General features: G+C 46.4%; 2 protein-coding genes across 16 annotated transcripts; one reads left to right on the forward strand and one right to left on the reverse strand.

The window, feature by feature from the left end:
• Positions 1-1,783: 1,783 nt before the first annotated feature.
• On the reverse strand, positions 1,784-3,289 carry LOC112892380 (transcription factor PCF7-like). Its single transcript, XM_025959561.1, has 2 exons — positions 3,278-3,289; positions 1,784-3,135 (listed from the first exon to the last, which is right to left on the reverse strand). Exons 1-2 carry the CDS (start codon positions 3,287-3,289, stop codon positions 1,903-1,905), a joined length of 1,245 nt encoding a protein of 414 aa, XP_025815346.1. The 3' UTR covers positions 1,784-1,902.
• A 6,834-nt stretch (positions 3,290-10,123) lies between these two features.
• LOC112893468 (uncharacterized protein At4g18490) lies at positions 10,124-21,148 on the forward strand. Of its 15 annotated transcripts, none has more exons than XR_003228821.1 (17): positions 10,126-10,290; positions 11,673-11,754; positions 12,026-12,146; positions 12,248-12,433; positions 12,537-13,322; positions 13,562-13,741; positions 13,824-13,955; positions 15,015-15,200; positions 15,282-15,453; positions 16,363-16,427; positions 16,523-16,562; positions 16,887-17,045; positions 17,503-17,613; positions 17,699-17,776; positions 18,182-18,361; positions 18,489-18,547; positions 20,575-21,148. XR_003228821.1 is itself a non-coding variant. In XM_025960820.1 (17 exons), exons 3-16 carry the CDS (start codon positions 11,691-11,693, stop codon positions 18,311-18,313), a joined length of 2,412 nt encoding a protein of 803 aa, XP_025816605.1. In that variant the 5' UTR covers positions 10,126-10,290; positions 11,214-11,313; positions 11,673-11,690; the 3' UTR covers positions 18,314-18,361; positions 18,489-18,777. The 15 variants fall into 15 exon arrangements, 10 of the variants coding, with proteins under 10 accessions (XP_025816611.1, XP_025816606.1, XP_025816610.1 ...); XR_003228820.1 differs by lacking the exon at positions 20,575-21,148 and adding an exon at positions 19,442-19,974; XM_025960820.1 differs by lacking the exon at positions 20,575-21,148 and adding an exon at positions 11,214-11,313 and having other exon boundaries at positions 18,489-18,777.
• Positions 21,149-27,734: the final 6,586 nt, after the last annotated feature.

Below are 27,734 nucleotides of genomic sequence, written 5' to 3' on the forward strand. Positions count from 1 at the left end.
ACGGAACAAATTGAATGATAATTTGTACTAAACAGAAGTAATAAGCTTGGGCCTGATTAAAAAGACGTTTCGTCCAAGTTTGTAAAGTACCCTTTGAATCTCTTTAAAAGATAAGTACTTCTGTGCTGTGTTCCAAACCGGAATGAAGGCCTCCTGTGCTGGTGTAGCGTGGTTGCAGTAATAAATAAATTTATTTTATTTTATTTGTTACTACAAGCCGGAACGACAAAGTACAACGGTCTGTGAGCACTATATGCAAAAGAGAGCGGCCATAGCTGGCAACTGGGGATCTGCTCTGCGGCAGTAGAAAGTGACCTATCCTCAGCATCTTCAAATGGGAAAGAGAGCCCGCAATCATTGTGTGCCATACTTTTATCTACCATGTTCGGTGTCTGAGCAAGCTGAGCTACAATGCAGAAGAGAGAGAGAGAGGGGAGGGGGGGGGGGGGGAGCGCTCCATCCTTCTCTCTAACGGCAGCATTCCACTACGTCCTGCAAGTCTGCAGCAGCAAAACAGCGTGCAAAAAGAAAAAAAAACTTCAGAAGAATATGGATGGATGGATCTGTGAAGCGTTATTGTGTGCTTTCCGAAAAGAGTATATATGTGACGAGGACCAGTTTCTCTTTCAGAGAAGGGGAGTTCTATATATATCTCATTAAGCAAATGGATCGAAGAGGTAGCCCCCTTTTCAGTTTGAATCCAAATTAGGTCCAAGTTCATGAGGTTTTTCCCCCCGGCCCGGAGGCTGTGTGCATGTGTTCGTTATGGTAGCCTGATGGATTGCTGTGAGGTCAATGCAATGCATGAGTGGTCGACGCATGCATGGGAATGAGCAAGATGCGTACGCTTCCATGAGCTGACGAACAAAAATTCAGAGGAACAAGGAGGCTGACATGCAAAGCAGCAAGTCCCTAGGCTAAAAACAACCAGAAACGAACACCGGCGGGCTCTGCGCCGAGCCCCTGCCAGATTAGCAGGGCGTTGATATGCCATTGTCCCGGCCCCTTTCATGCAATGCAATTGTCACGGGTACGGCATGCCCATACATGCAATTTTCAGGAGGTTCAGAGTCTCCGGTGTGCGGAAAGATACCCACCCAACAGTGAAAGCTAGCAAAGGGAAGAGGAAAGTGGGGAGGAGGGCGGGCAAAGATGCCACACTCACTTCCAATAATAGAGGCATGCAATGCGTATGCATCGGCGAGGGAGCGCCCCCGCCCCCCCTATCATTATCGGCATGGAGCCATCAGAGGCAAGCAGCACAGCACTTGTTGCTGCACTCCCCCCAGCTGCTACAGGGGACTAAACTAACTAGCAGGTTTTAAATTCAACTGCCGGCCGGTCTCTTTGTTTATTCACATTGCCCCGATCCGATCGATCCCTTTTGCTGCTCTCTTACCTCCTGCCTGCGTCGCCTACCACATATCATTGGAGCCTGAAAATTGCCTGCTAGCTTTACGGAATCAGGATCTAGCTAGGGGGCGACAACCTTCAAATTGGCTAAAGGCCGCCCGGAATCTTCCTTAGAATAATGGGGCGAGAAGAGAAACATTAAAAGGGACCAAAGGGGGAAACCCATCGAGATCATACCGTCTCTCGTGTCTCATCGTCACCACATCTTGTCCATGCTGGGAATCATGAAAGGGAGGAAAAGGAAAACGAGCAGCAGCAACTAATGCAACAGTAACGGCTGTCTAGTTCCAGGGGAACGGCTTGATTTAAACCTTAGTTATACATGCATGAATAATATAGCAGCAGCAGCAGCTACTAATTGGGAATTCCATCGCCTAAACAAACTCCTACATGAAATGACATACAACTGACCCACCAGATCCATGGAGGGTGTGTGTTATTAGAAAGCTCACACACCTCATAAGCACCAGGAGCACGCTCATCATGCCATCACTCTCTCATCGCCTCGCTTCCTTGCTCCTCCTCGCCCTGGAGACGCTGGGCCGCCGCCGGCGCGAGGAACCCCATGAACCCGCCGCCGGCGCCAACCAGGTGGCTGAACCCGACCTGCCCAGCCATTGCCGACGGCTGGTGGATCGCGGCGAGAGGGTCCAGCCAGGTGCGGGCAGACGACGCCCACCCGCCGCTGGACTGCAGGGGTTCCCCTTGCGAGAAGAGCTGGCTCTGGTGGTCTAGCCCTTGCCGCGCCTGCACGCCGAACATGTAGCCGTCGCCATTGCCGGCGCCGCGACCGTCTCCCGCGCTGCTCTCCGAGGCGTGCCACGACGGCATTCTCTGGCCGTGCTCCGGCCAGCCTGGGACGCCTGCACCAGAGATCATACCTTGATGGTTCTGGTTGGATACATGGCTGAAGATCTGGTGGTGCTGGTTGGACTGGAGAGTGAGGCAAAGCTCCTGCGGCTGGCTGCTCGTCGTGCGCGACAGGAGGTCAGGCGGGGAGCCCCTGTACTCGTCGTGGGCGGGGGTGGTGCTGGCTGTCGACGACGAGGGGAACAAGGACTTGACGCTGCCGGAGACGCCATCGGCGCCTACTGAATGTGGAACGAACGAGCCGGCCACACCGCTGATGGCGCCACCGGGGTTGCCGAACCCGTAGGACGTCGAGGTCACCTGCTCGGCCGGCTCGGCGGCGGCATCTGCAGCCTCCGTGGCAGGCGGCGCCTCTGCCCGGTCCGGGAGCTCGTCGATGGCGGACTTGGCGTTGCGGATGAGCCAGTCGACGGCCTTGCTGGGGCGGTCGTAGCCTAGCCGGTCCTGCACGTCGTAGAACCGGATGGCCGTGTGCGCGGCGAGGCGGACGCGGCGGTCGCGCAGCCCGCGCGCCGTGCACACCTTGCTGTGGCGGTCCTTGCGCCCGGCGGCGGACCGCACGATGCGGCCGCTCCCGAATGCGGTCGCCAGGGCGTCCACGGGCGTCGACTCGCCGCTGCTGACGCCATCTCCGCCTGCTCCTGCCCTCGACTGCTGCTGCTGCTGCTGCCTCCGGTGGTGCTGGAGGTAGCTGAACCCTTGCTGGTGGTAGATCTGGAGCTGCTCCTGCGCCTGCGCTCTCTCCTTCTCCTGGAGCAGGTAGTGCAGGGTGCTGGTGGTGGCGGTAGGGTTGTTGTTGCTCCAAGGGTCCAAGCCCTTGGACAACTGGTTCTTGTCCTCCTCCAGCTTGAGCTACCTCACTTGCACTCCCCACAGCAGGAAAGAAGAAGGTAGTAGGAATCAAAAGGGAAAAGAAAAATCCCTAATTAATCACCTAAAGAGCCCGATTACAGCTGCATGCGATTGCCGTGTCTCGCCCCAAGCCAAAGCTCACTCGGCTGGCCATGTCGAGGGAAAAGATTTTAATGGCCATGGGAACGAACCCCACAAGCACAACTCCGTCCGCAGGAGGCAGAACCACACCACCAGCAGCTTAATAGCTCCTGCGCGCGCTGGTGGCCTGGGTGCAGCCGGCCGGCCTCTCTTTTGTGAAAGTGACAAGCAAAAGAGGGCAGTGCAGATCTTATCTCGGCAATCTCTTTGTGTGCAGCTAGCGAAGCTTACACTGGACGGGGAGGAGGCCAGGAGGAAAAGAAGATCTAGGAGGGGGGAAAGATTAGGACCTCTCTACCAAAAGGTGAGATAATTATTAGAATACTACTACTACTCCTTCTTACCTACACCTTGACAAGGACATGAGCTGATGAGCTACTACTACCGTATTGAGCTTAGGAAGATCATGTATCTCTTCTCTAATTTCTGATCTCTTCATTCAATTTGTGTGTGATGTGGGTAAAGTGTAGAGGGAGTTCGAGAGTTGAAGGAGGCTGCGCTAGCCTGCTATAGATTGGTAGGATGATGCAGGGAGAGGGGGGAAGAGAGGGTGGCGAGGACAGGCTCGGAGACAGGAGGAGTCAGGGTGTAGGGCAGAAACCTTTGGTGAGATCACGTCTCCGTCTGCTTCGGTTCCTGATTTTAATTGATTAGGAGAAGCCACAATAAATTCGATCCTCCTCCCGCTCACTCTTCATGCCAAAGACTGTACTGCCCCAGTTGGACAGCCCCACACGCTGAACAATTCACCAGCTGATTGTGTGCTACGTGTATAAAAATCCCAAAATATACCTATATATTATGATTCTAAATTACCCTTTGCTGTTATTATCAACATATAAAATACTAACTTACCATTAGCTACTAGTTGAGTACACCGTACCAAATGGAATTTTATTTTCATTAAATAGGGTACCGTACCGTATCATCATCTTTACGGTGGCGAAGAAATAATAAAGAGATAGAAGAAATGTGATTCATCTAAATAAAACTATCTGGATACCATTTTCCAACACAAATATAATACGATCTCTTGCTTACTCTTTCCATCCACAAATTTAAAGACTTATGTTGCCTGTTGCCCTATTTGGGTAACCGATACCATAAATGTGGGTTAAACACTATCGATTTTGGTGGATTGGGTCAAAAGTCTTTAAACTTGTGGATAAATTTTATAGAACTCCTTATATTTGTGGGAAGAGCGGGTATGACAACTATGAAACCGTAAAAATAAAATGAAGTATTGAAATGACTATTTCAATCATCAATTAAATACTCTTGTGCATGCAGCACTCTTGGACACACCAAGGATATGAAATCCTCGGTTAGGACTGGCCGACGAAATAGCAGTGGCTGATTTTGCATGATCCAGCTCTCTTGGACATTCCAAGGATCCTGAAGTGTAGCTAATTACTGTACTCAAGTATTTTTTCCACGAAAACGTTGGAGAGCTGTGTCTCTTTGTACTCAAGTAAGCAGATAATGCCGCTTTACCGTGTACTTCTGATTGTAAGGTGGTGAAGAATAGTATACGTACTTTCTACACGTTCGCAAATGTTCCATATGACACCCAAATGAAAGTCAAAGTCTTTATGAATTGAAGCAGTTGGTCTGACCTGTTGAGTTCTTTATTAGAGTCTTCCCTACATTTGACAAATAAGCTTCATGACTAGAGACAGGAAGTCATGCATGTTCTAACCAAACCCTTGATCCGCTACGTGTTCTTTCTGCCGCGCAGTCACAACTTCGTGATAAAACAACATAATGTGCTACTACAGCATATGTTTGTGTCATCTCTCTGTCCATTTCATCATTTACCACCTTGTTCTACTATACAGTACCTGAACCCTATCCCGCTCCCTCTGAAGGTCCCTATCGGAGTAGACGACGTACGGCGGCCCTCTTTTCTCCGCCGCCGTACCCCCTAGCGACCGCGGCCGGTACAAGGAGTACCCGACCGCGCCATCACGCAGGCACAGTCGCCTTCCTCCCCGCCATTAACTACCGCGAGGAGACTACGCCCCGGTAGCTGCCGCCGAGCTGCGAGAGCTAGCTAGGCGCTGCCGCGCGCTGTGCGTGCTACTAGCCGCGCGCGCGCGCCAGATCCATCCATCCATCGCCTCCTCCTGCCTGCCGTGCTGCGCGGGCACTCAATGCCAACGCATGCATGCATGCATACGCGCGGGGGGGTGCAATTATTCGAGACCAGACAATTGGTTTTACTGGGCCGTCCTCTCGTGCCGCCGGGTCGCGTCGCGTCGCCGGCGTCGCCGTCGTCCCCTGCCGCCTCAGCTCGCTCGTTCATCCTCTGGGTTGTTAGTAGGTGCGGCGCGGCGGCGGCGCCATTGCTAAACTTGGTTAACCTCTCCTTACCCGAAATAAATCGGTCCCAGGAAAGCCTCTGTGAGCTCCCTCGCTCACATTCAATGGCGTATCATATCCATCGTCACCTTCCCGGCCGGCCGGCCGGCCAAAAGACGCAGCCGCTGCTGCCTGCTATGCTAGAACTAGAAGTCTACTATAAGCCTTGCCCGCCCCGGCCGGCCGCTCCTCGCTGCGCCGCATCAATGCAGGTAGGCTCGGGTCCACGCTCGCCCACGGCCACTTCTCCTCTTTCCTGCGGCCGGCCGGCATGTCCGACGACAGTACTGTGGACATGTCACATGTACACCCATGTTACTGTGTACTATGCTGAAACTGAAACTGCTGATTCGAAACATGCAAGTGCACGCATACTAGTGTGATCTTGTATTATTAGCTCGTTAAGTGCGCCTTAATTGTGGCTTCTCCAGTTATTGATTTTGAAAAGATTGTTAAGCTAACTGCACACGTATCACATGTCCGGACAGGTGTCCTCTGGATCAAATAATTGCGCACCATCCTTACCAAACAAAATAAATACTCTCGATCTGCTTGCTGAAAGACAATTGATTGGAATGCCCGTGCGCCACGGCGTCGGCCAGTAGTATCTTCTCGGTATTCCGGCGAGGTTGATCGTCCGTGCGTAACCAGTCTGCATGCAAATAACCGCCCGGCAATACAGAACGCAAAAAAAAAGGATGCATAAATGCTGAGTGCCCCTGGCTGTAATGAGCAACGCCACGAACGCTTCTTCAAGCCCAGCGAAGATTTTACACTCCGAACATTGCGCACAGTTGCTTGCTCCGTTGGGCATCGATCGCCTGGATCTTTATGTCCCTACACGAGTAGCAGCAGTGGATGGCCAACTCGCCAAGTCGCCACAGCTAGCTGTTAATGCTGATCACATGAATCTCGAGCACAAGCTAGCAAGTGCATGCATCCCTGCCATCAATATCTAGACAAAAAAGCTGTACGCGCGCCTGCAGAATGAATGTTCATCAAACCGGAATCAATACCACGCCGGCATGATGTTGCCCCTCGGCGGCGCTCGCTTTTCTTTAAAGGAGGACGCAATTTGCGAACTCCTGTTGTTTTGGCCAAAACCCAACAAAATTCTACCTCGATCGGCGGCGAATATTTTGTTCCGCTTCGTTCGACAGACCGGAGCCAACTGTCAACGGCTGCTCTTGCATGCAGCTCCGTCGCGATCGATCGATCGATCTCTCGGGACGTCACCGGTCGGAGGAGGGGCGACAGTTTCACCAAGCTAAGCCTATCGATCGAGATGGGCAGATGGCTTCTTTTGCGCGCCTGATGACGCGTCACGCACGTCGCGTTCGCGGTTATGGCTTCGCGTCGCTGGCGGGCCTCCTCCGCCGCGTCCTTTTCGGCCTCTCTCGCTGCGCTCCAAGTGTGCCGCCGTGCGCTCGATCGGGGCCCCAACTCAAGGCCGCGCGCGCTAGCTAGCTGATACCTGCGGCCAAGCACGCAAGCAAAGCAAAGCCCGCGCGCGCCACGAGCCGTCTCGGTCACCACGCAGCACCAACGTGCGCGCCAGTACCACGGGGCCGGCACTTCCCCACCGAACAGATCTGCCTCCTGTCACGCGTCACGCGCCCGCGTACGGCGCTCGCTCGCTCGACTGCTCGTCACGCATGCGGCCGCGCAGCGGCGCCGGAGCCTCGGCCTGGCGCGCGCGCGGGGGCGGCCGGACGAGGAAGGCGCCACGCGCGTGCGTCCAAAGGGGCCTCCCGCGCGGCCGCGCGCAGATCGGTCGATCGACAGGCGGCTCAGGCACGAGCTAGGGCCGCGACAATTCGGCAGGAGGAGGTGGCGACGGGTGAGGGCGACGTGCATGGGGGCAGGGGCCCCCCGTACGTGTCCACGCCGCGCCACGGTGCGGCACTGGCGCCGCGCGCGCGGGGGCGGGACGTGAAGCCAACCGGCCAGCCCAGCGTCCCCCCCGGCCAGTGCAGCCAGTTAGAGAGCGCGGTCACGCGCGAGGCCAGCGGCACCGGCCGGTCGAGCGCGACCCTTCAGGGGGTGAAAGTTTTTGGATCAGCGCCCACGAGGGTTGGTCATTTTTGCACGGGCCTGCCGGGCGGGGCCCCGCCGCCGGTTTCGCTGAAACTTTATTGCAACGTGTGAGGCGATGCCGATGCGCCGCCGGGCCGGCCACCGTACATCGTCCGCCGTTGGCATAGCAGGCGCCGCAGCCAGCGCGTTCGGACAATGATGGGCGCGAATAGTCAGTCGGGCGGCAGCGGCCGGGGCAGCTGGCGGGGTGGCGCGCGGATGAGGATCTCATCTCGGCGCGCGGGGCGAATGTCCGGGAGCTTCCCGTATCCATATGCAGCCGCACCAGACGACACCACGGCATCATGCAATGGTGGAGCGTCGCGCTGTGCAACAGAAGGGAACAGGAGCGGCGGCTGAGCGGCCTGTATCCCTATCTCGATTAGCTGCCGCGGCCGCCATCCGTGCCTTGTCGTGCGCGTCGTGTTCGGAGGTCTGGACGCGCTCTGGCGTGCTGGCGCGGCGCCGACTGATCCGTGTGTGCAGGCGCAGCTGCTGCAACCTGCTAAGATCCCCGCAGAGAAAAAGTTGGTCTACGTACAAAAGTCAAGGAGGCGTAACTACACATACACCAGGCCATGGTGGTAATTCGTTGAAGGAGGGTGGTGGTAGTATATAGACGGTGACGCTACGGCGATCTCGGTTTCCTCGTGATGGACCATCGCTCTGGGCCTCTGGCTCTTTTCCTTTCATTTCAGTTCATGCTGCGGCTCCTATCTGGGAGGCAGGATTTGGCCCGATTGCTGCTCTCTGAGCATCTCGGCGAAACCTGTGGATCGAGGTGCCCACATAATGTCTAAAATAAATCCATTAAATACGAGCAGACATGCTAATCTATGATTCAAATTTTATAGGAATGGCCTGGCAATAACGGGTCACAAGTCAGACTGGAATATGAAATCGTTCTCGAGCTTAGTTAGATGAATGTAACTAGCCAATTAAAATTATGTGCTAATTATAAATCAAAGTTTTAGTAAACTTGCATATTAATAAAGCCGGACTAGTGAGTGCAAGACACAAGATCATATGCAGCACACGGGATACCGTAAGATATGATTTGTAGCATGTGGGTAAGATAAGAAAACTATTATTTGGGTATAACAACAACAATATTAATCTGTGACGGGAAAGACCGCAAATATATTAACTAGCATCATAAAAGAATACATCATTATTTAATTAGTTGTCATTATTTTTTTAGACCAAAGACCAACTTTGGTCCTGCTTGTATTGAAAGCGTCCGAAAGAGTTCATGCTGGGGTTAGCAGCTTACAAAGTTCAGATCTCGGGCAAAGGCCCTCCTTCGCAGAGAAAGGGAGCTAGTCGCACAAAAGGAGCTGACGCAGCAGCCGGGGAGAAAAGAAAAAGAAAGGAACTACGCTCGGCTTCCCTGGCCGCCCTCTTCAACAGACTTCACCCGCATCGAGAGCCGTCACAGCAACAGGAGTCCTGCCTTCATTTTTCCCAGAATCGTTACCCTCTCCACCAAGTCCCTGCCCGACCTCATCTTGCTCCAGTGCTGCATGAAACCAATTATCCGATAAGAAAGCACAGACGGCGAAGATATTAGTTTATTAGAGAAAACCCAATCATTTCGCGCCTTCCAAATAACCTAGGTAGATCATATCCCTGCTGCAGGCTCTGCTCGGCAGTCGGCACGCCACCCAGTACTGTTAAGAAGTTCTCTAGGGAAGTTAGGCTAAAGTCCCACCCCATCGCATCTCTTACCCAACACTGTGCAAATTGCACGTTGGGATATTTTAAAAAAAGGTGGTAGAAATCCTGTACCACCCCACACAGCTTACATTCTTTCGTGCCGTCCCATTTTCTATTTTTCAGCCGAACAGCCGTTTGCAATCTGTCAAGAAACATCATCCACAGGAAGATGTTTGAGTGCCAATTTAGTGCTCCATACATCAATCAGCCGTTGCTCCCTGCAACCTGGATCAACCATGAACCTGTACAACGATCTGACTGTGAAACGACCTTTGGGATCCAGTCTCCAGTACATCCTATCAGGATGGTCCGACAAAACCTGCTCGGCAAGAATGGTTTGCAGTTGCTCCATTCATCCAACTCTAACTCCCCAAAGGATCGTCTAAAATTAACTTGTCAGAATTTCATAGCTGCTTTCTCCACCGAAATCAGTTGTTCCGAACAGATGACAAACAACTTAGGGAACATTGTTTTGAGGCTGCAATCTCCCACCCAAGCGTCCAGCCAAAATCTTGTGGTCTTACCATCCCCCATCTGATTAGTTGTCATTATTAATATAACTTATGAAATAAATATACGTCTAGATTTATGCACTGGAGAAAAAATTCGAGCACATTACGCTTCCACCCACGAGGCCACGAGTGCGCGACAGCGAGACCGAGAGCTTCACACTGCCGCTTCCCTGTTGGCTGTTGCGTCCAGCCGTCACCCCGTCACGTCCTTTCGAATTTTTTTCTCCCGTGCACCTCTCTCTATCTCGTGGGCTCGTGGCCTTCCTTTCCTGGCGGCGACGACTGGTCGAGCAGCGCCGCCTCTCGCCAGGTCTCGTCGGGCCCTTCTCCGGCGACGAGCATCCACCAGGTATGCCCGCCCCTTCCCTTCCCCTTCCTGCTGCGCGAAACCGAACATCCCAAACCCTAATGTACCACCATGTCGTGGGTCCGCCCCTAATGCGAACCTGCAGTGAACTGAGTGCTTCTCTATTCCCCAATTGCTTGGATCCATGCTAATATGCGTTACTTGTTGTGTATTGGCTCATTTTCGAGTTTCGTTCCGGTTTGGTGCTTAATTTTGTTCTAACCTCTCGTGAATTCATTGCTACTTTGCACAAACACGAGGCTAGGCTATCAATGCATCCAAAGACAAATGACAGGGGAATTAGGTCCAGTAGAAATTCAGAAAAGTACCGTGATACTCTCCTGGTTGTTATTAGTTGTTCTCATTAACCAGCGCCCTTTTTTTAGTACTCGGACCTGGACATGTTCAGTCTCATTTTGAAGCAAATTTGACAACTGTTCCATTTCCTTTTGGTCCCATATCACGATGCTGTTTGTTTGCTTACATGGGGTGTGCTTAAGCTAGAAAGTTCATTGGGCTAGTGTTAAGCCTTTTTACATGTTTCCTCATGCTGCGTTTTTTTTTTGGAGAAAATTACTGCCAGTACTTCATTCAGTTGAGCAAAGCGGTTTCTCCTGTATAGTGCTTGGTATAATATGGTGTCTCCCTTATTTCAGTTTTGAGGGTAATAAACCTCTTACTGGAAATAGCCTTTTTCCTTGCTTATAACCTTTGTTAACTTTACTTGTTGAACCTGTTGCTTCTTAAGGACATTCGTTGTACTTTAGGTCATCATTTTCGTTCTCTTGTGGCAGAGATATTCAAAATTTTTATTTCATAGCTGATTGAATGGCACCTTAAGTATACTCAATTCTGCAGAGTTTATCATACAAATGTACCGTGATTCTGTACAGATTTGCATTGCCAGACTTTTCATTTGATGACAGGTCTATTGTGTGGGGGTAGCAGGTGTACCCATGTGGCCCAGTGGTAAAGTAGATAGTTGAAGTCATGTTTAAGCACCCATTCTCCTCTTTAAAATTATAGGTGCATTGTTCCTCCCATCATTGTGTTGCTGATATATTTAATGTTTAGAGGTTGTTAATGGATGGTGTTAACTGAATAGAAGTAACATATCAGAGAGGGAGGCAAGTAATTCAAACTTTTCATAACTAGTAGATTAACTATTTTGCTTGTTTTCCCTTTCTGTTTGGCAACTTTACATGCTTTAGTCATCATTGAGGTGATTTTCCCCTTCTGAATCAGTTCAATACTAACATAACGTCCATCCATTGATTCTTATTTTTGCTAATGCAGTAATATTTACTGGACAATCTTCATCTTGCCTCTATTTTTATTTGGTGGTTTCTAATCATCTAATGCATTTCCCTTTTCCTTGAATGCAGCCTGAGTTTGCTGACACTATGGACGAATCACGAAAAAGAGATGTTCCTACTGCAAGTGCTGAAAATATAAGTTCACCCCTTGGTATGCCCTCCCATGAGCTGTCAGTGCTCTATCATCTCATGTCCTTGTACCTTATTTATGCTCTGCATGGAAGTAAAAATTATTATACTGTTAAAATGAAGATGTCTGATTGGAAACTACTTAGGTTCATGTTCATCATACTTGCCCCGTCCTACCTTCTGAAAGTAATCTATGACACTTGAACTGTATCTGCAATTTGTTGCTGTGGGTTGATGGAAGTTTTTTCTAATTTAATAATTTGACCTGACATATGCTTGTTATATGTTGGCAGATGAAGATTTTGGAAATGATTTTCTTTCATCTTGGAAGCTACCAAAATCAGGAAAAGACACAATTGACTTCACTGTTGACTCAGTTCCAAAGAGTAGCAAGAGATTCAGCTTTGGCAACCTGTGAGTTAATCTTTTGAAAGGCTTGATCCATCAACATTTAATTTAATGCAACCGACTGCTGGTTGTTCATGATGGCTTTAACAAATTATTTCTTTAACCAGAGATGATTTCGGACTTGATGGAGCCTTTGACAAATTACCATCATTTAAAATGGGCATGTCTGATCTGGATTTCTCTAGTCCTCTCAAGAAAAAAGTGAAGCACAGCAGTTCAAATGGTGATGATCTTTCTGACGGGAAAAAGGAAAGTGAAAAGAACAATTTCTCCTTCTCCTTTGATTTCAACGAGTAAGTTAAACTTTCTGACCTGAGAATACTGAAAATTGTTTACGATATATTGATATAGAACTCCATGCTATAAGTTTTCTGCTGCTGGTTTGTTTGCTTACAGGCTGGGAAAGTTTTGTCTTGATGCAAAGCTAGGAATTGAGGAAAAAAGTATGAGTAAATTTACTGGTAAAGTTGATCCTGTCTCCTCAGAGGGTAACAAGGATGCGCAAAGAGGTCTTTCGGCTAAGGCCAGTGGTATTCTTGAAGATAACAATAGTAAGGACAAACCACAAACACAGGGTGTTTGCACTTTAAGACCTTCTCATCCGACAAATCGTGAGAGTGTAAAGAATGCCAGACTACCGGCTTCAAATATTAATGCTGCTGATTCATCTGACAAGATCCAAGAACATACCAGTGTTAGTCCTGCAATAATGAAACAAACTAAAGTAGACTCAGTGCCCAATGGCAATCATAGAGAGCATCCTAAAGAGATATACCCAACAAAAGCAGCTGTTAACATACCTTCTCAGAATTTCTCAGGCAGTGCTCCGTCTGGTGAAGATCCAACACAAGTGCTAGCAGATCCTATGAGCACTAAAGGTGCTACTATAGCGGACATTGGTAAAGTTCACATATCAAGGGAGAGTAATGACAAAGAGCAGTCGATTGGTTCACAATCCAAGGACACCAGCACCATTAATCCCAATGTCTCAGGAAGACTGGTGGGTCAATTTGATTCCCGGAATGAGGTTGTGGAGGAAAGTGTCTCTCTTAATGAAGGAAGTCAAGGTAACCGAAGTTTCAGCGACGTTCATAAGAAGCTTTTGAAGAAGACATCATGTGGGACAAAGGATACTGATGAAGGGACTTCAGGTCATAAGAGTCTCTCCTCTTCGATGCAGAGGTCTGTCTTTGCCGCAAGTTTCTTTGTTGACAAAATAAAACCTTCCTAATTCATTCACTGTAGACTGTACTAATGGTAGTCTAAATGCATAGTCTTCCATTATGCTTCTGGTGAGCGATGCTTCTATTCATTTTTCGTTCTGATGTAGTGGCAGTGAATCTAATATAGAGAAGTGTGACACGATGGTTCTGTTTACATGCTTGTTACTTTTCTGAAATAACTTCTTAAATTACATGCAGGGGAATCACAAATGTTGAATCTGCACTGGCAAATGAGAGAGGAAGTTTTTCTATTTTATCCAAGTCTACAAATATGAAAGCAAGCAGGGTCGAACTAACTTCAGAAACAGCCTTAAATCAACTATCTGGTGCAAGTAAAGTGATAAAAAAGATGACATTACATCCTACAGATTTGAAAAGGTGATACACAGATGGGCAGATTAGCATATATTTATGAATCTTAATAGCGTATGGAATAATGAATGTGGTTTTGAATATGCAGGGAGCACAAGCAAGCTAATGCAGGACCTGACAAATGTAAAAATGCTTTGTCAAAAACATACAGCAAGCAAGCATCACATGGGCTATTAACCACCTCCATTAACAGCAAAGGTGACAGAAATGCCAAATCTGGGTAAGAAATTATCATCCTTCATCTTGCACATTATGAATGTGCCATATCTATAATTGGTTCTGCAGTTTTTTTTTTGGGCATGCACAACACTTCTCATATTTTTTGGCATTCTGACATAAATTTCATTATTTTCGGTATCTTAATTATATTGGCTACTAGCTGTCCTGATGTTAACCTAAATGAAGCTCGCACAAAATGTTTCTGTGCTATCTGTTTTGTTCTTTACAACTATTTTTTTTTCATTCCCAACGGTGCAAATCTGACCTATCCGTGCTAGCTTTCATACTTTCAGTTTAGTATTTTATCCTTTCTGGTGGTAATTGCCTAATGTTGAACTGTATGAAGATCACTTTAAAGTTTCAACGTTATCGATCTTGTTTTTTCTAATTAATTTCTTTTGGAATTGATGAGGGCCTTCATATTTATTAGAAACACGATATATTTGTATTCATGGAAAGTGTAAATTTCTGACCTTTTGTAAAACTATTTAGTACATTTGTTCATAAAGGGATGTTGCAAAAGCGGGGTTGATTGATTAATCAATTAGAATGGATCACATCGACTTTGCTTGTTTTGTAGTTTCATTATGGACCTTCGTCGCTTTTTAACCTTCCATGCCATAGGGTAGTAAAGAGTATCCTTATTTGATATCCGTTTCAAATTCTCAACACTGCTTCTGGCTGCTTTTGGACACAAATTTGTACAATTGTCTATCAGTTTGTGCAGGTAGAATTAATAGGTTGATTGCTGGACATAGAGTCTAGTACCTGATCATTATATGGAAAATTACTCCATGTGCAACAACTTTACTGCTGATTGTCTGATTGATGTACTGCTTTTACTGCGCTCCCTGATAAAATTACATCATTTGACTATTCACACAATCTGTGCTTAAGTGTAGTTAATTGTGGCCAATTATAACATATTTTCAGCCATATCTATATAGTTATGTAAATGCATTTACTTCTGCAGCTAAAAACAACCTTTTTAGTGTCATTGTGGCATTCTTGAAATCTTGTCAGATTTGATCCCATGCTAATATATATACATTGTGTTCAGACTTGAGCCTCCTAGCTCAGGGAACTTATCTCTGCTGAATGCTCGAAACAGCACAGCACATACCACTGGTCATAAAACTGTTGCAAATCATGTGCTTCTAAAAAGTAGTAATGCTTCTGATTCATTACATGTTACGCATTCCAAAGATAATAAAATGCCAACAATTTCTCAACTGACAGGGGTGAGGTATAATATCTCTATCCTCCAGTTATCCTTTTCCTTCTGAAATTACATGACTGGCAGCTAAAATAATCTATCTGAATGCAGAATTGCAAAATTAGGAATCAGGAGTCCAATGTCTGACAGGGTTCCTGAGAAGGAATCAGTACAACTGACTGGGACCAAGGGTTCCCCTTTAACAACATCCCAAACCCTTAACTCTGTTCCTGAAGGAAAACCTGCATTGCGTAGCCCAGCCATAATGCAAAAGGTTCCTGAGGCATGTTCTCTTCCTGTTGAGTATTATATTTCCTAAGAAAGGGATTTCCATTTCTAGTTTTCTACTTGGGATTATCCTCACTGTCTTCAACTCCATTTTACCTAGAAGCTTAGTTTAAACTTTATAATCGGAAGCAAAGGTACCTCGCTGAGTAAACTGCTTCCAGAAATATATGCAATTGTGTCCTGGGTAGCTGTGTTAGGTGCCTTTCTTGATCTTCGTTGCAATGCATTGGGGATGTCTCTTTCCATGGGTTTGAGTTTTATATAATTGGAATTTCTTTAGGCTATTTGTCGAACCAATATCATATTGTACTTGCTGATTTCACATAAGAGTGTGTGAGAGGTTATTCACTCTGTATCGCATAATCTAAAAATATCCCTGGAATTACGGAAGTTCCTAGAATGACATGATAAATAACCATATTCATTTATATGTAAACTTTATACTATAGCCCATTCACTCTCCTCTTCTTTTTTTTTTTCAATTTTGAGACACTGCGTCGTAACTGAAGAGATGCACCATGCAACAACAGAGAATTGTAGGACTCATCTTCTCAAATATCAGATTTCTAGTTTTTCTTGTAACTGCATTTTATGGGGTTTCAATAAAAGCCGGTAATGTATTTATTATTTTTGGTGATATCAGATTTCTAGACTAATTATTTTTTTGGTGATAAGTACTAGTTTTTCGTTGTCTATCGTAAGCTTAATGCCTTAAACTGAAAGTTAATGGGATATCAACTAATTCACTATGATAAGCAGACTGCAGAACCAATGCGCGGTTATAGGTAATAAAATACAGAAGCTATTCATTGTGTGCCTTTTTTATTAAAAACTATAAAAGAAAACATAATTATCTGCGTTAATTTAGTAGTAATTTTATTCATGCTGTTAACTTCACTTGCAGGAATCATTTCTAGATCCAAAAGCTCCTACAGTGCTCAAACACATCATGAGGTCTCCAGCTGTAAGGTTGTTAGCAGGATCACATTTGAGAAACTTAATATCTTTTATGAATATGTAAAGTCTTTCTATTGGAAGTAACAAATTTGCAAATGATCATGCAGAAAATCACCTCAAACTGTTCCAGAGTTGGGAAATGAAATGGTAAGCGTCATGAAAATTCTGAAGATTTGCAATTATATGTATCATATTGTTACATCCGATTGGAAATATAGGTCATTGTGGTGCATAGTCAAAAGTTCTGAAACAATGATCACTAACATGAATGGAACCTTGAATGAAAGAAAATGTCAATAAATTTGTAAAGAAATAGCATAGATACATATATTTATTTCGTTTAAAAAATATATATTGCTACAGAGACCATTTGTCAATTCTCACTTCCAGATTGTGAAAAGACAAAACTTCACTCGCATTTGGAATCAGCATTGTGTTAATTACCATCTTCTTATTGATTTCACTTGTTAGATTCTGGGAAGTGGAACTCCAAAAGCTCATGTGGATATTGCGATCTCTTCACGTATGCCATCTGAGATGGGAGACATTTCAGATCTGGAGTTGCCTATGCTGTTAGAAAATGATGGAAACTTAGAAAAAGCTGAGGCTTGTAGAAAGGAGCTTGAAGATGTGAGTGAATCTGTCAAACACTTTACCATAAAAGAACGGTCCAATGTTTTATTATCTTTGTCCGGGATGCTATAACTAGAGTACCAATCGCTTTGCTGCATGAAACTACCTGTAGAGGCTTTCTAGTGCTTTATTAAGCTTACACAAAAAAAAGGTTTTGCAACTATACCATCTAAAGAAAACCCTATAATGTAAGGATGTGTTGCATCTTAGCATGGCTCTCTTAGAGTACGGCCAGAGTCTTGGTTACGTTTTCAATTGATATATAGCCTGAGAACTTAATGTTTTGAAAATTTCAGCTGTTCCTGTCTCATTTAGAAAAAAAACAATTATGTTTTATTCTCCTAATATTGTCACCTTTCTCTAACCTGACCTGTTTGCTATGATGATATTCCTGAGTTGTAGGCAGATGGATATAGATTAACAGTCAGTTTCGCTTAATATTTTCTGTTTGCAGATATGCATTTTATTGAAAAGGAAACATGCAGAAGCTAAAGAGCTAGCAGTTCGGGCTATTGTTAACAACAATACCATGCTGATGTTAAACCACCCAATGTTTGAGGAGAAAATATCCTAACTGAATGTTCTTTTACAATTTCAATTTTATATTTATGGATATTATATTAAACTTGTTATCCCTTCACCACATGAACATTTGCTCGATTAAGAAATTTGCGAACGGCCTGAGATCCAAGAAGTACTTATTTGAGGAAGTTGGCAGCATTAACGCCGTAAGTTCAAACCCTATTTCAATTTATGTTAATAAATTAAGCTGTAGTTCATTATAATTAAGTACTACCTATCATTTTCCGTGGCCCAAATTAACTTTTCATTGGTGGCCTTAGCCTCCACTTATTCAGCCCCATCACCAGTTTTTGCCATGTTTGCAGCCACATCACCAGAAATGCTTAGGTTATTTGATGAAATATGGGTTCCGAATCAAAATTGAGATGGTACACCTGATGTATGCTTATTTGCACTATGTTGCACAACATTTTGATGTGTGCCTTGCATGCAGCCTTATCAGATTACTTTGTCATCACGTTTTAGGCTGGAAAGAGCTAATACCGATTGACTGCACAACCATGTAATTTTATTACCTGTATTTATGAACTCCTCAATATTGCCTTTGCTAGAACCTCTTATGTGCCACGTCTACAGCTACGAGTAAAGCTATCATCTCGCTGATTGGTAGTGCCGTGTATTCATGGAGACCAAAAGCGTGCTATTTGTCTGTGCACCAACGAGCATTCAGTGCTTCTGGTTGAAGCTCCAAAATGAGTCTAGGTTTTGGAAAATTCAAGTCATGCACTACCGTGAGAAATAATTCATTAAGAGCATTTTTATATATGGCCAATGAATATAGTTGCTGTGTTACAATGTTCTTCATCCTGATATTTCATTAGTTTCTTTTGGTAACTTGGTTGCTTCTGTGCTTGGCAGCATTGATGCGGGACAGGTGTGGGGAAAAAATTGCCTCGTCCTGTTGGAGCACGGGTAATGTAAGTGCAATGGAACAGCTCAGTATCCAGCGTAAATGCAATCTTGAACATAAAAAACTATCTTCCTCGTGCATTTTGTTAGACGGTTGGCTTCCGTGGATGTGTCCGCTCACACAGCATAGCAATTGTTGAGTGTGTATAGCTTCTTATAATCTGATAATTCTGGTTGTGAGATATGACCTTGTGGGCTCAATGACTAGGTGAGCACTATGTCAATCCCTGTCTCCATCTATGCTAATTGGAGTTAGCGTGAGAACACTCACATTAGATTGATGCTGGGGAGAAGTTGCAAGAACAATGAGCGTAGAACAAATTGTGGTGGATGACTAGACTGCCCTTTCCAACCTAAGCCTGATGTATAGGGTTAAAAGCCAGTAATTTTTGTTGCTTCTACCTTTAGGTATGTTAGTGTTAAAAGCTGGTAAATTTTTGTGTTCTTCCTTTTAGTTAGCTGCTATGGTTATCTAGTTGCAGCACACTCGGTTGCACTGACATTGAGATGGCTAAGAACGTAAGACATAGTGGGTTGGTGTTTCTTTCTCATTGTTTACTTTTCGAGCATGCACGGTAGATCGATGTTGTTAGTTAAGCTGTAGCTTGAGCAGCTGGACCTCATATCCTCCCATTGTGAATAGGCATGCCTCTACTAAGTTCTTCCTGTTCTCTAGGTTGAGTGCTTTTTTTTTGCTTAAAATTCTTCTAATCCAATTATTGCGCTTGTGCTGCACATTTATGAACTTTATTTGTCTTTTTAAATGGGTGATATAATGAAAAAGAGATTTTGCTTTACATCCTAATGATCCGGTCACTCAGCTAGTAGTGTAGGACCAGAAGTAGATTAAGTTGGTGCTGCGGAGTAATCCATTAAGTGAAGAACTGTTTCTGATTACGCAGGAAATGTTCGTATCTCTATTTACAGCTGGACACCTGAAAAACACTAGTGCTAACGAATAGAATAAACAGGATAAGGCCAATGTGTTGGTCCGCTAAAGCTTTTCCATAACCTTACACTAATGTCAATGTGGGTTTGACACTTCGGTGGAAAGGTGGAAAGTCATGTCGAGCTGCAATGCTGCATGGCCTCCCTTGTGCCGGGCCCCTCGACTAAGTGCTCTCTACGAAATGCTCACGCTTCTCAATTCTCATCCTCAATCTGAACCCTCCATTGGGCTTACCATTGGTAAGTGTGAGTGGCCTATTGCCGCACAGCTGATGGGTTTGGGTCTTTGGGACCTTCTCCGAATCTCCGTTGCTGTGGTTGCAGACAAAATAAGAATGGAGGGTTTGTTGTGTAATTCTTCTTGTGTTTCTGTAAAGTTGAAGAACTTTACAATGTTACAAAAGGACTCATTCGTTCCGTTTCATTTCCCTTTCAATTGGCTGTTCTGTATTGTGGCTGCCGACTCCTATCCTACCTGTCTCGTCCAACCGTTGCGATCCCCTTTTCTTTCATAGGCGGATCGAAACGAAAAGTTTCAAAGATACAGATGAGATCAGTCATTGGAAGGGGATACCGACAAATTCACCCGTATTTTCCACTCGAGTTAAAGTTGGAGATGGAAATTTCGCTCTCAGCTACCTGGCTCCGTCAGTTACCCATTGGCGGCTGGTGACATTCGATCGCGTTGGCTCGCACAAGAAGCAATGCCGGTTGCTCTGCATCTCTCGATCACATTAGGAGCACACTTCGGGCGCCCCTGATAGATGGCCGCCCCCTGGCGCGAGTACGAAGCGACGAGAGTGGTTGAAGGAAGCATCCGTGCACGAGGGTTCTGAATGGAGGCATGCAAAGTTCAGTTACTTTTCAGACATTCTGGCTTGTTTAAGTGATCGCCAGCCGGGCTAAAAAGCCCCCTCAAACTGCCGGTTAACCGCTGAGGTTCCACAGAATTGTTTTTTTTTTGCCGCAATGTATTGGGCTCGAATGAAAATGCAGGAGCGTTCTACGGGTCCTATATAAGCACGGTGTGCCTCGCAGCTCCAGAACCCATCATCGCCTTCGGTTTATATGATCTTCACATCGCCAGCTCCATCTGGTAGACTGGCTCTTTGCAGGTGCTACTGCACGAGTGATCGGGCTGCACCGTCTCTAGCTCTCTGCAGCTCGCGGCGTCTCGGGTGCCAGAGCCTCCGAAGCAAGAATCCATGGCACGTATGGGTACGGGCCACCTTCTCTGCATCGCCTTGCTGCTCTCCGTCGTCGTGTGCTCGGAACCCGCGCGGGTCTTGAGAGAACGGCCGGAGAAGATGCCGGCCGGCGGTCGGGGCGACGTCGCCGGAGTCAGTTTCTCCGTCCAGTTTTCCAAGGGGCAGCGCGCCGCCGTGGTTGGCTCGGCGGCGCCCGAGTCCAAGCGCCTAAGCCCTGGAGGACCGGACCCCCAGCATCACTAGGTGACGATGGTCATCGTGGTGAGCTCGTGCGCTGCGCGCGCGCGAGCTGCAACCGGAAGATTGACAAGAGCTTATGGTCCACTTGGTTGTCGTTCGTCGTTCCTGCATGTTTAGTTTTTCTTTTCTTAATGTTTCTTTGTTGGGGTCAAATCTCAACTATACCACGTTTTGTACCAAGACCACAATAATGTTGGGCCATAGTCGTTCGGATGGATCCTTTTTACTACTATCATCAAAATTATCTATGCACCGTTCAGATAGTTCAAATGAAGCCCTAAGATGCAATGACAAAGGCTTCGTTTGAGCTGATTATAATTATTAGAATGGAATTCAATTCCAAGGTTCCAAAGGAGACCTAATACAAGCGTTAGTTAGTCAGAATGATCTTAATTGATGCCAATAATCACCAAATAGCTTCGCCGGTTGCTCTTTGTACCCGCCGAGCACATTAGGAGCGCACTCCGGCCGTCCCTGATAGACGACGGCTTGGCCTCCGGTGCGAGTAGGAAGCAACGCGAATGGCTCAGCGCCCACAGGCTGCAAAGCTTGGTTACTTTCGGAAACTCTTTGTTTTGTTTAAGTGATCGTCAGCCGGCTAAAAGGTCCTTCTCAACTGCCGGTTAACCGTTAAGGTCCACAGGATTGAGGCCCTTTTTTTTTCTTTTAATTTCCTGCATTAGGCTCGAAAAGAAAACGCAGGAGCTTACGTGGATGCCATAGCACCGGGCTCTATATAAGACGCGTTCGTCTAGGTCCAGACCCCTCACCAGCCAGCCTCGCCTTGTATGATCTTTCCATCGTTAGCTCCTCCTGGCATTGGCCTCTTAGCAAGTGCTAGCAGCTTCTGCACGAGTGATACGGCTGCATTGCCTCTGCAGCTCACGGCCTCTCGAGTGTCCAGGTCCGGTCACTGCGAAGCGAGCGATGGCACGCGTCGGCACGGCACACCTCCTCGTCATCGCCTTGTTGCTGCTCTCCGCCGCCGTCTGCTCGGACTCCGCCCGGGTCTTGAGAGAGCGTCCGGCGGTTCTGCTACCGGCCGGCGGCGGTGGCGGCCAGGGGGCGGTCGCCGAGATGACGGTGCCCGGGCCGGGGCAGAGCAGCAGAGGCGCCGCCGCGGTTGGCGCGGGCGCGCACGAGTCCAAGCGCCTGAGCCCCGGAGGACCGGACCCCCAGCACCATTAGGCGATGGCGGGCGGCGATCGAGCTCGTGAGCTGCCACGCCGGCGAGAGCGTATTCTTATGGTCCGTTCGCTTAGTGCTGCTGTTCGTGCATGTTTTTTCCCCTTTTCTTTTTCTGTGCGCTTCTCCGTTGGGGTGAAAGCACCGCTGCATACTGTTTTGTACCAAGAACACAATAATGTTGGGGCCATGAATCAATTTTGCAGTTACCATCAATACATACTAATTTCTGCACAGTTCAACTAGCTCTAGAAGAATGGGAACATAGGAGAAGAATTAGCACAATGCAAGAGCGACTGCGATTGCTGTAACGCAGCTTCTCCTTTCTTTAGTTTGATTTGAAGCGCACGAAGGGCATGCACCTACTCTAGCAACTTTGGTTTCGTGCTGTACCGCTGGCACCCCATGCCTCTCCTCAGTTCTCACCAACGATTAGCCTAAGCAAAAGTTCGCCCGACGCTTGATCATAAAAGAAACGTATTTACTAATGACCTTTTTCTGAAGGAGCATATAAAATTTGAAGGTCGGTTTGGGGATTAACTTTTTAATGCCCCATACATCATAGAGTTATAATCAATTTAAGTAGTTAACTACCCTGAACCTGCAAGTATATATAACATGTTTGTTTGATTGGTTGCAGACTTGCAGTTCCTAGACTTCAGCTGTGGTTCGTTTGCTCTGTGAGATAAAGACCCATGCATGTATATGCTTTGCTCCACTAGGCACTAGCAACCATTTGCTTGCCTACTGGAAAGGCTGAGAGTTAGTTTCAAAAAAAAATGCTAAAAATTGAAGGAAGCCTACTCCTTCCGTCCTATAATATAAGACATTCTAATAATTCTAAGACAGATTATATATATTCTACCTATATGAATGGCATTCAATTAGCAAGCCTCACCAACATTAGTTCACCTAGTGCAGAGGCCGGAATATTTATTTTTTCCTTTATCTAAAAAACCCAACATTAGTTCACCTTTCTTTTATTTCCTTCATAATAACTTAACAACAGATCGGCACTACTGGCAGTGGTCAAGCGTTCCGTCCTGATTATTATTGTTATTTTATTTCCTTTCTGGAAAGCAACAAATGTTTAAGTTCTTAATCGATTCGTGCCGCCGCCTAACGAGGGACGAAACCTTTCACCATCACCCGCATCGCTACGTGCGTCGTCACCACCTGCTCGCGCGATAGGTTCTCGACGAAAAGGGCGAAGGGGTCAAAAGCTAGCTCTCCCGTTAGGAAAAAAAAACTGCGCAAAAAAACAAGCAACTTTCGAATGCGCCTCCGTATCTCGGTCGCTCCCACGCACGGCGTGGATCGGCCGGCCGGGCTGCGGCTCTCTCTCTCTCTCTCTCTCTCGGGTCTTAACCAATTCAAACGTTGGAGTTTTTCCTTTTCTTTTAATATTAATCTTCGTTCAGATGTTGGGGTTGGTGCCGTCACCAACGACCAAACCCTTTCTCGTTTTCTGCTCGGTTCTGGTGCCTCACCATCTCATCTCGATCATGGGAGCTTTTTGCTCGCGCGGGGCTTTTGGGTTGCCCTATCGCCGCGCGGATTCGTCGGCCAGTTCGGTCGGTACGGATATGGCTACTGCGAATGAAGCGACTCTTCAAAATTTCGTAATGCCAGTTGACTCCAACTGGGTTATCATTTCTTGATTTGTCGTCATGCATCATGGGAAAAGTGGAAATAAATCCTGCAGTCCGCGTCAGACTGTACTGTGCGTTCGTATATGTGGACGAGGTCATTGGCATTATATATCGGTCGTGTTTTTTTATTATGCCCTCCGTGCTTTGCTGATTTGGTTCCTGCTGGAGTGCTGCTGCTCTCGCTGGTTGGACCGCATGGAATGGAATGGAAGAACAAAGTGCACGCGCGCTTCAGATTCTAATGCACTCCAAATGGGCACGCTATGCCAGGTAGAAACCTTAGGAAGGGTGAAGTGTTTTTCTGTTACTACTACATGCATGCTCATGCTCAAAACATTTTGCATTGGCTGCTGACGTGTATACTCTTGCTCTGAAGCCGCCTGATCAACACGAGAAGAATTAACGGTGCATCCTCGGGTTTCAACTTGCAAACAGATATCATTGTTCTAGGAAAAATTTAGTTTCTTAATTACTTGGAGAGTCCTTTTACTTTTATCCTTTTACTTCTAGGGAAAAACAGATATCGCCTGTTCAGTGAGCTTCCTGCGGCAGCAGCTGCAGATGAGGCTGCCTGCTTTGTGCCTGCAGCGGACTGCCTGTTTTTTGTCTGCCTAGCTAGACTCGATCTCGATCGTTTGGTCCTTCCTGCAAACAATTGTATGGCAGTACATATATAAGTAAGGTCGGTGCAGTACCAGTACTGGCGGCAGAGATCAGGCAAGCTAGATGAGAGCAGATAATATAGCAAGATCGATCGACAAGCACCGCCACACCGGCAATCTTTTTAGGCCGGCCGGGAAGAGAGAGGATAACGATTCACCGCTACTATCTAATTCGAACGCTAACAATCGAGTACGCGATCCGAACTACTACTAAACATGAGCGGCGAGCACTGTCACTGACAGCAGCCAGCAGCCAGCAGCCAGCAGCCAGCAGCAAGCAGGGTAACCTAACGCGCCAACGATTCCAAACATCTTCCATATCCAACGTGTTGGCGGCGGCCTGTGCCTCCAGGTCGGCCGAAAAGAACACTAGTTTACTCCCCCCGGCCCACGCATGCATCAGCGAGAGATTGGTCAGCCTGCATGCCGAGTCCCGGCCGAGTGCGTCCTACACGGCTGGCAACAATCTGCATGCATGCACGGCAGCACGGCGTGGTGGCTCGATCGGTTAGGTGTGAGATGACAGAAACCGGGAGGATTTTGAATCGTTGGCCGCGCCGACATTTTATCCGTTAATATCCTTGTGATGAAAGGCGCACTCTATAGGCTATACCGAGTATATACAATGGCCGCCAGCCGGACTGATGGAGTTGCTTTGCTAGGTCTGGTCAGGGCGTTTATATATACTGGGATTAAGCTAAGAGCAAAGCTTATTAGACTGGCTGGGATCCCGTTCCGATTCGATCCCCTGAGCTGTGCGTATTACTCCTTCTATTCCAAATTACAATTTATTTTGACTTTTTTAATATATAAGTTTTACTACGTATCTGGATACAGTGTACATCTATATGTATAGTAAATATATATATTTAAAAATAAATTGTAATTTGGAACAAATATAGTACTTTCCAAATCTAGGTAAAATATGCACCTAAAATTGGAACGGCGTTTTCATAATGCTAGCACAGCACGAGAAACTACCTCCGGTATCGGATAAATGGCAGAGTTAATACCAGTCGGGCTGACCGGTACCGCCTGGTCAGTACTATATAGAGTGTCGTTAGTACCGGTCGCAGCGACCGGTACTAAATGCGCCACCTAGAAAAATGAAAAAAAAATATTACGAACCCCCAGGAGGCCCGTACACGTGCATCGTCACAAGTCACACGAAATTTTCATGCTTATGCGCGTGCACGGCTACGAGGATTCGAATCCACGACCTCTAGCCTCGTGTGTAGCTTTCTTACCATCCCACATATGCATCACATATAATTTAATACCGGGTCAGGACACCGGCCGGTACTAAATGTCACCATTTAGTACCGGGCCAAAACACAACCCGGTACTAAAATGCGTCATTTAGTACCGGCCGGTGTCTTGGTCCGGTACTAAAATAGCTCCGGTGGCTTTAAAATTTGGATCCGGTACTAAAATGACTTCTACGTAACTTTAATACAAAGTTAACCGGTACTAATCAAGGGATGAAAGCTTATTTTTCAAGTAGTGTAGTCAGCCAGCCTGGTGATATGATCAGGGCACTGATGATTACTTTAGATGTGTAATGTTGTATATATATATAATTGTGTACCCGTCAAGAGAAGAAAGATAAGATACACAACGAGATCGACATCTTCTGTTTTGTGTTATTTTATATATAGTGCAAGGCGTAGGATAAGAAACGTTTTGGAAAAAAGGCGGCCAGTTTGGTGACAATTTTTTTTGAAATAATAATTTGGTGACAAATTTCGAGGAAGAGCAACGATATAGTGACGACTAGTAAAAAAGGCAGCGACTGCTATGCAAACAGAGCATAAATGCAATCATGCAATCAACTAATCACCGCCATTAGATCTTAATCCAACGTCATTAGGCTGTTTTGCAGATCAACCCTCCCACCAACCGGGCTGTTTTGCAACTCTTGGCCTTCCTCACGAGCCGAGCCGATCCGCCTGGGACCGCCGCCGCCTGCTGCCTGGGACTCTTTCCCTGCCTGGGACTGCTGCCGCCTGCTGCCTGGGACTCTTTCCCTGCCTGGGACTGCTGCCGTCCGTCATCATGGCGCTGAAGACTTATTTTTTTGTGTCAATATCGATAGTTGGATTAAGTAGTACAAGTTGTCAGGTAACTGACAATGTATCAGTTCACGAAAACTGGTAGGCAACCCTGGGTCCGTATGCAAGTGACAAGCTCCTATACGTCCTACTTCAATTGGGTAACACCAAGTTGTTTGGAAACAGCAGATGTCTATTTGCAAAAAAAATAATTGAAAGTATATATTAGTCCACTACTTTTGAAAAGAAAATTACAACGTTTTAACAACTCATGGTGGGGCTGCATCTTTATTTGAGCAATTGCGCCTATCGTGTCCAACGCCTTTGCATGATGAGCATTTACGCAGATCTGAACTTTGAGTCCTTTTGTGTTTATCAGCATGGCCTACTATTCTCTTACACCTCCCCTTCGAACGAATGTCACTAGGTGGATGTACTTGTACATTTTCCGGAATGGACATCCCAATAAAACTTTCTTGTTCCTCTTGTCTTGTACGAGATATAGGCTCAAATAATAAGGACAGCCTCTCCAAATTCTGTATAAGAATGTCCAGACCTTCCTCAGAAGTCTTGGCCATTTGAAAAATATCTTCAAATTTGTTACGAGCAGTTGCCATCTTTCTCCTCGTACTATCTTCCATGGACGTAATGGACTTCTCAATTAATAAATTTCCTTCACTATCAAATGCTGCTTCTCTGAAAGGTAGTTCATGTGAGGATGTTAGTTTATAAGAAATGTTTGTGGCGCTACCAAAGTACATGATTTATATTAGTAGAAGGTACCTTTTGCAATTTTTGGTCCATCTCTTGGTGATGTAGTGCATGGGTAGTTCACTTATCCTTGCAGATCTTCGCATCCGTATAATATGGCGACATGGTATTCCTATGGACTCGAATAACATGCATGAACACTTATGTACCTGAGCGGCATTAAAGAAAATCACCTCTCTTGGTCTGTTGGAGTTGTCGACCACTTTAACAATTGTTCTATCCTCCATTTCAGTTGTGGTCTGTACATCACAGTGCTCTCTTGCTGCTAGCAACTCATTCTGAAATCTTCTAAAAACCTCATGTGTGAAAACGGCACCACCATGTCTCTCTAATTCCCACGATGTCAAAAGCTTTGGGTTCGTATGCATAGAAGTGTTATCATCGATCAATTCATCCTGCCTCTGACATTTTAATGCTGTATCAAACCTTATCCAAAATTCTACAAGTGCAAGCTTGCGACCAATAAAGCGACTGAAAA

The sequence above is a fragment of the Panicum hallii genome, chromosome 5 (genome assembly GCF_002211085.1).
Source record: "Panicum hallii strain FIL2 chromosome 5, PHallii_v3.1, whole genome shotgun sequence".
Lineage (NCBI taxonomy): Eukaryota > Viridiplantae > Streptophyta > Magnoliopsida > Poales > Poaceae > Panicum > Panicum hallii.

Excerpts from the sequence above, each read along its gene's own strand:
- LOC112893468 (XM_025960820.1), top strand. The coding sequence starts at position 11,691 with ATGGACGAATCACGAAAAAGAGATGTTCCTACTGCAAGTGCTGAAAAT. Across the intron at positions 13,323-13,561 it reads CTCTCCTCTTCGATGCAGAG|GGGAATCACAAATGTTGAAT; the intron begins GTCTGTCTTTGC and ends AATTACATGCAG. Across the intron at positions 15,201-15,281 it reads TCTCAACTGACAGGGGTGAG|AATTGCAAAATTAGGAATCA; the intron begins GTATAATATCTC and ends ATCTGAATGCAG.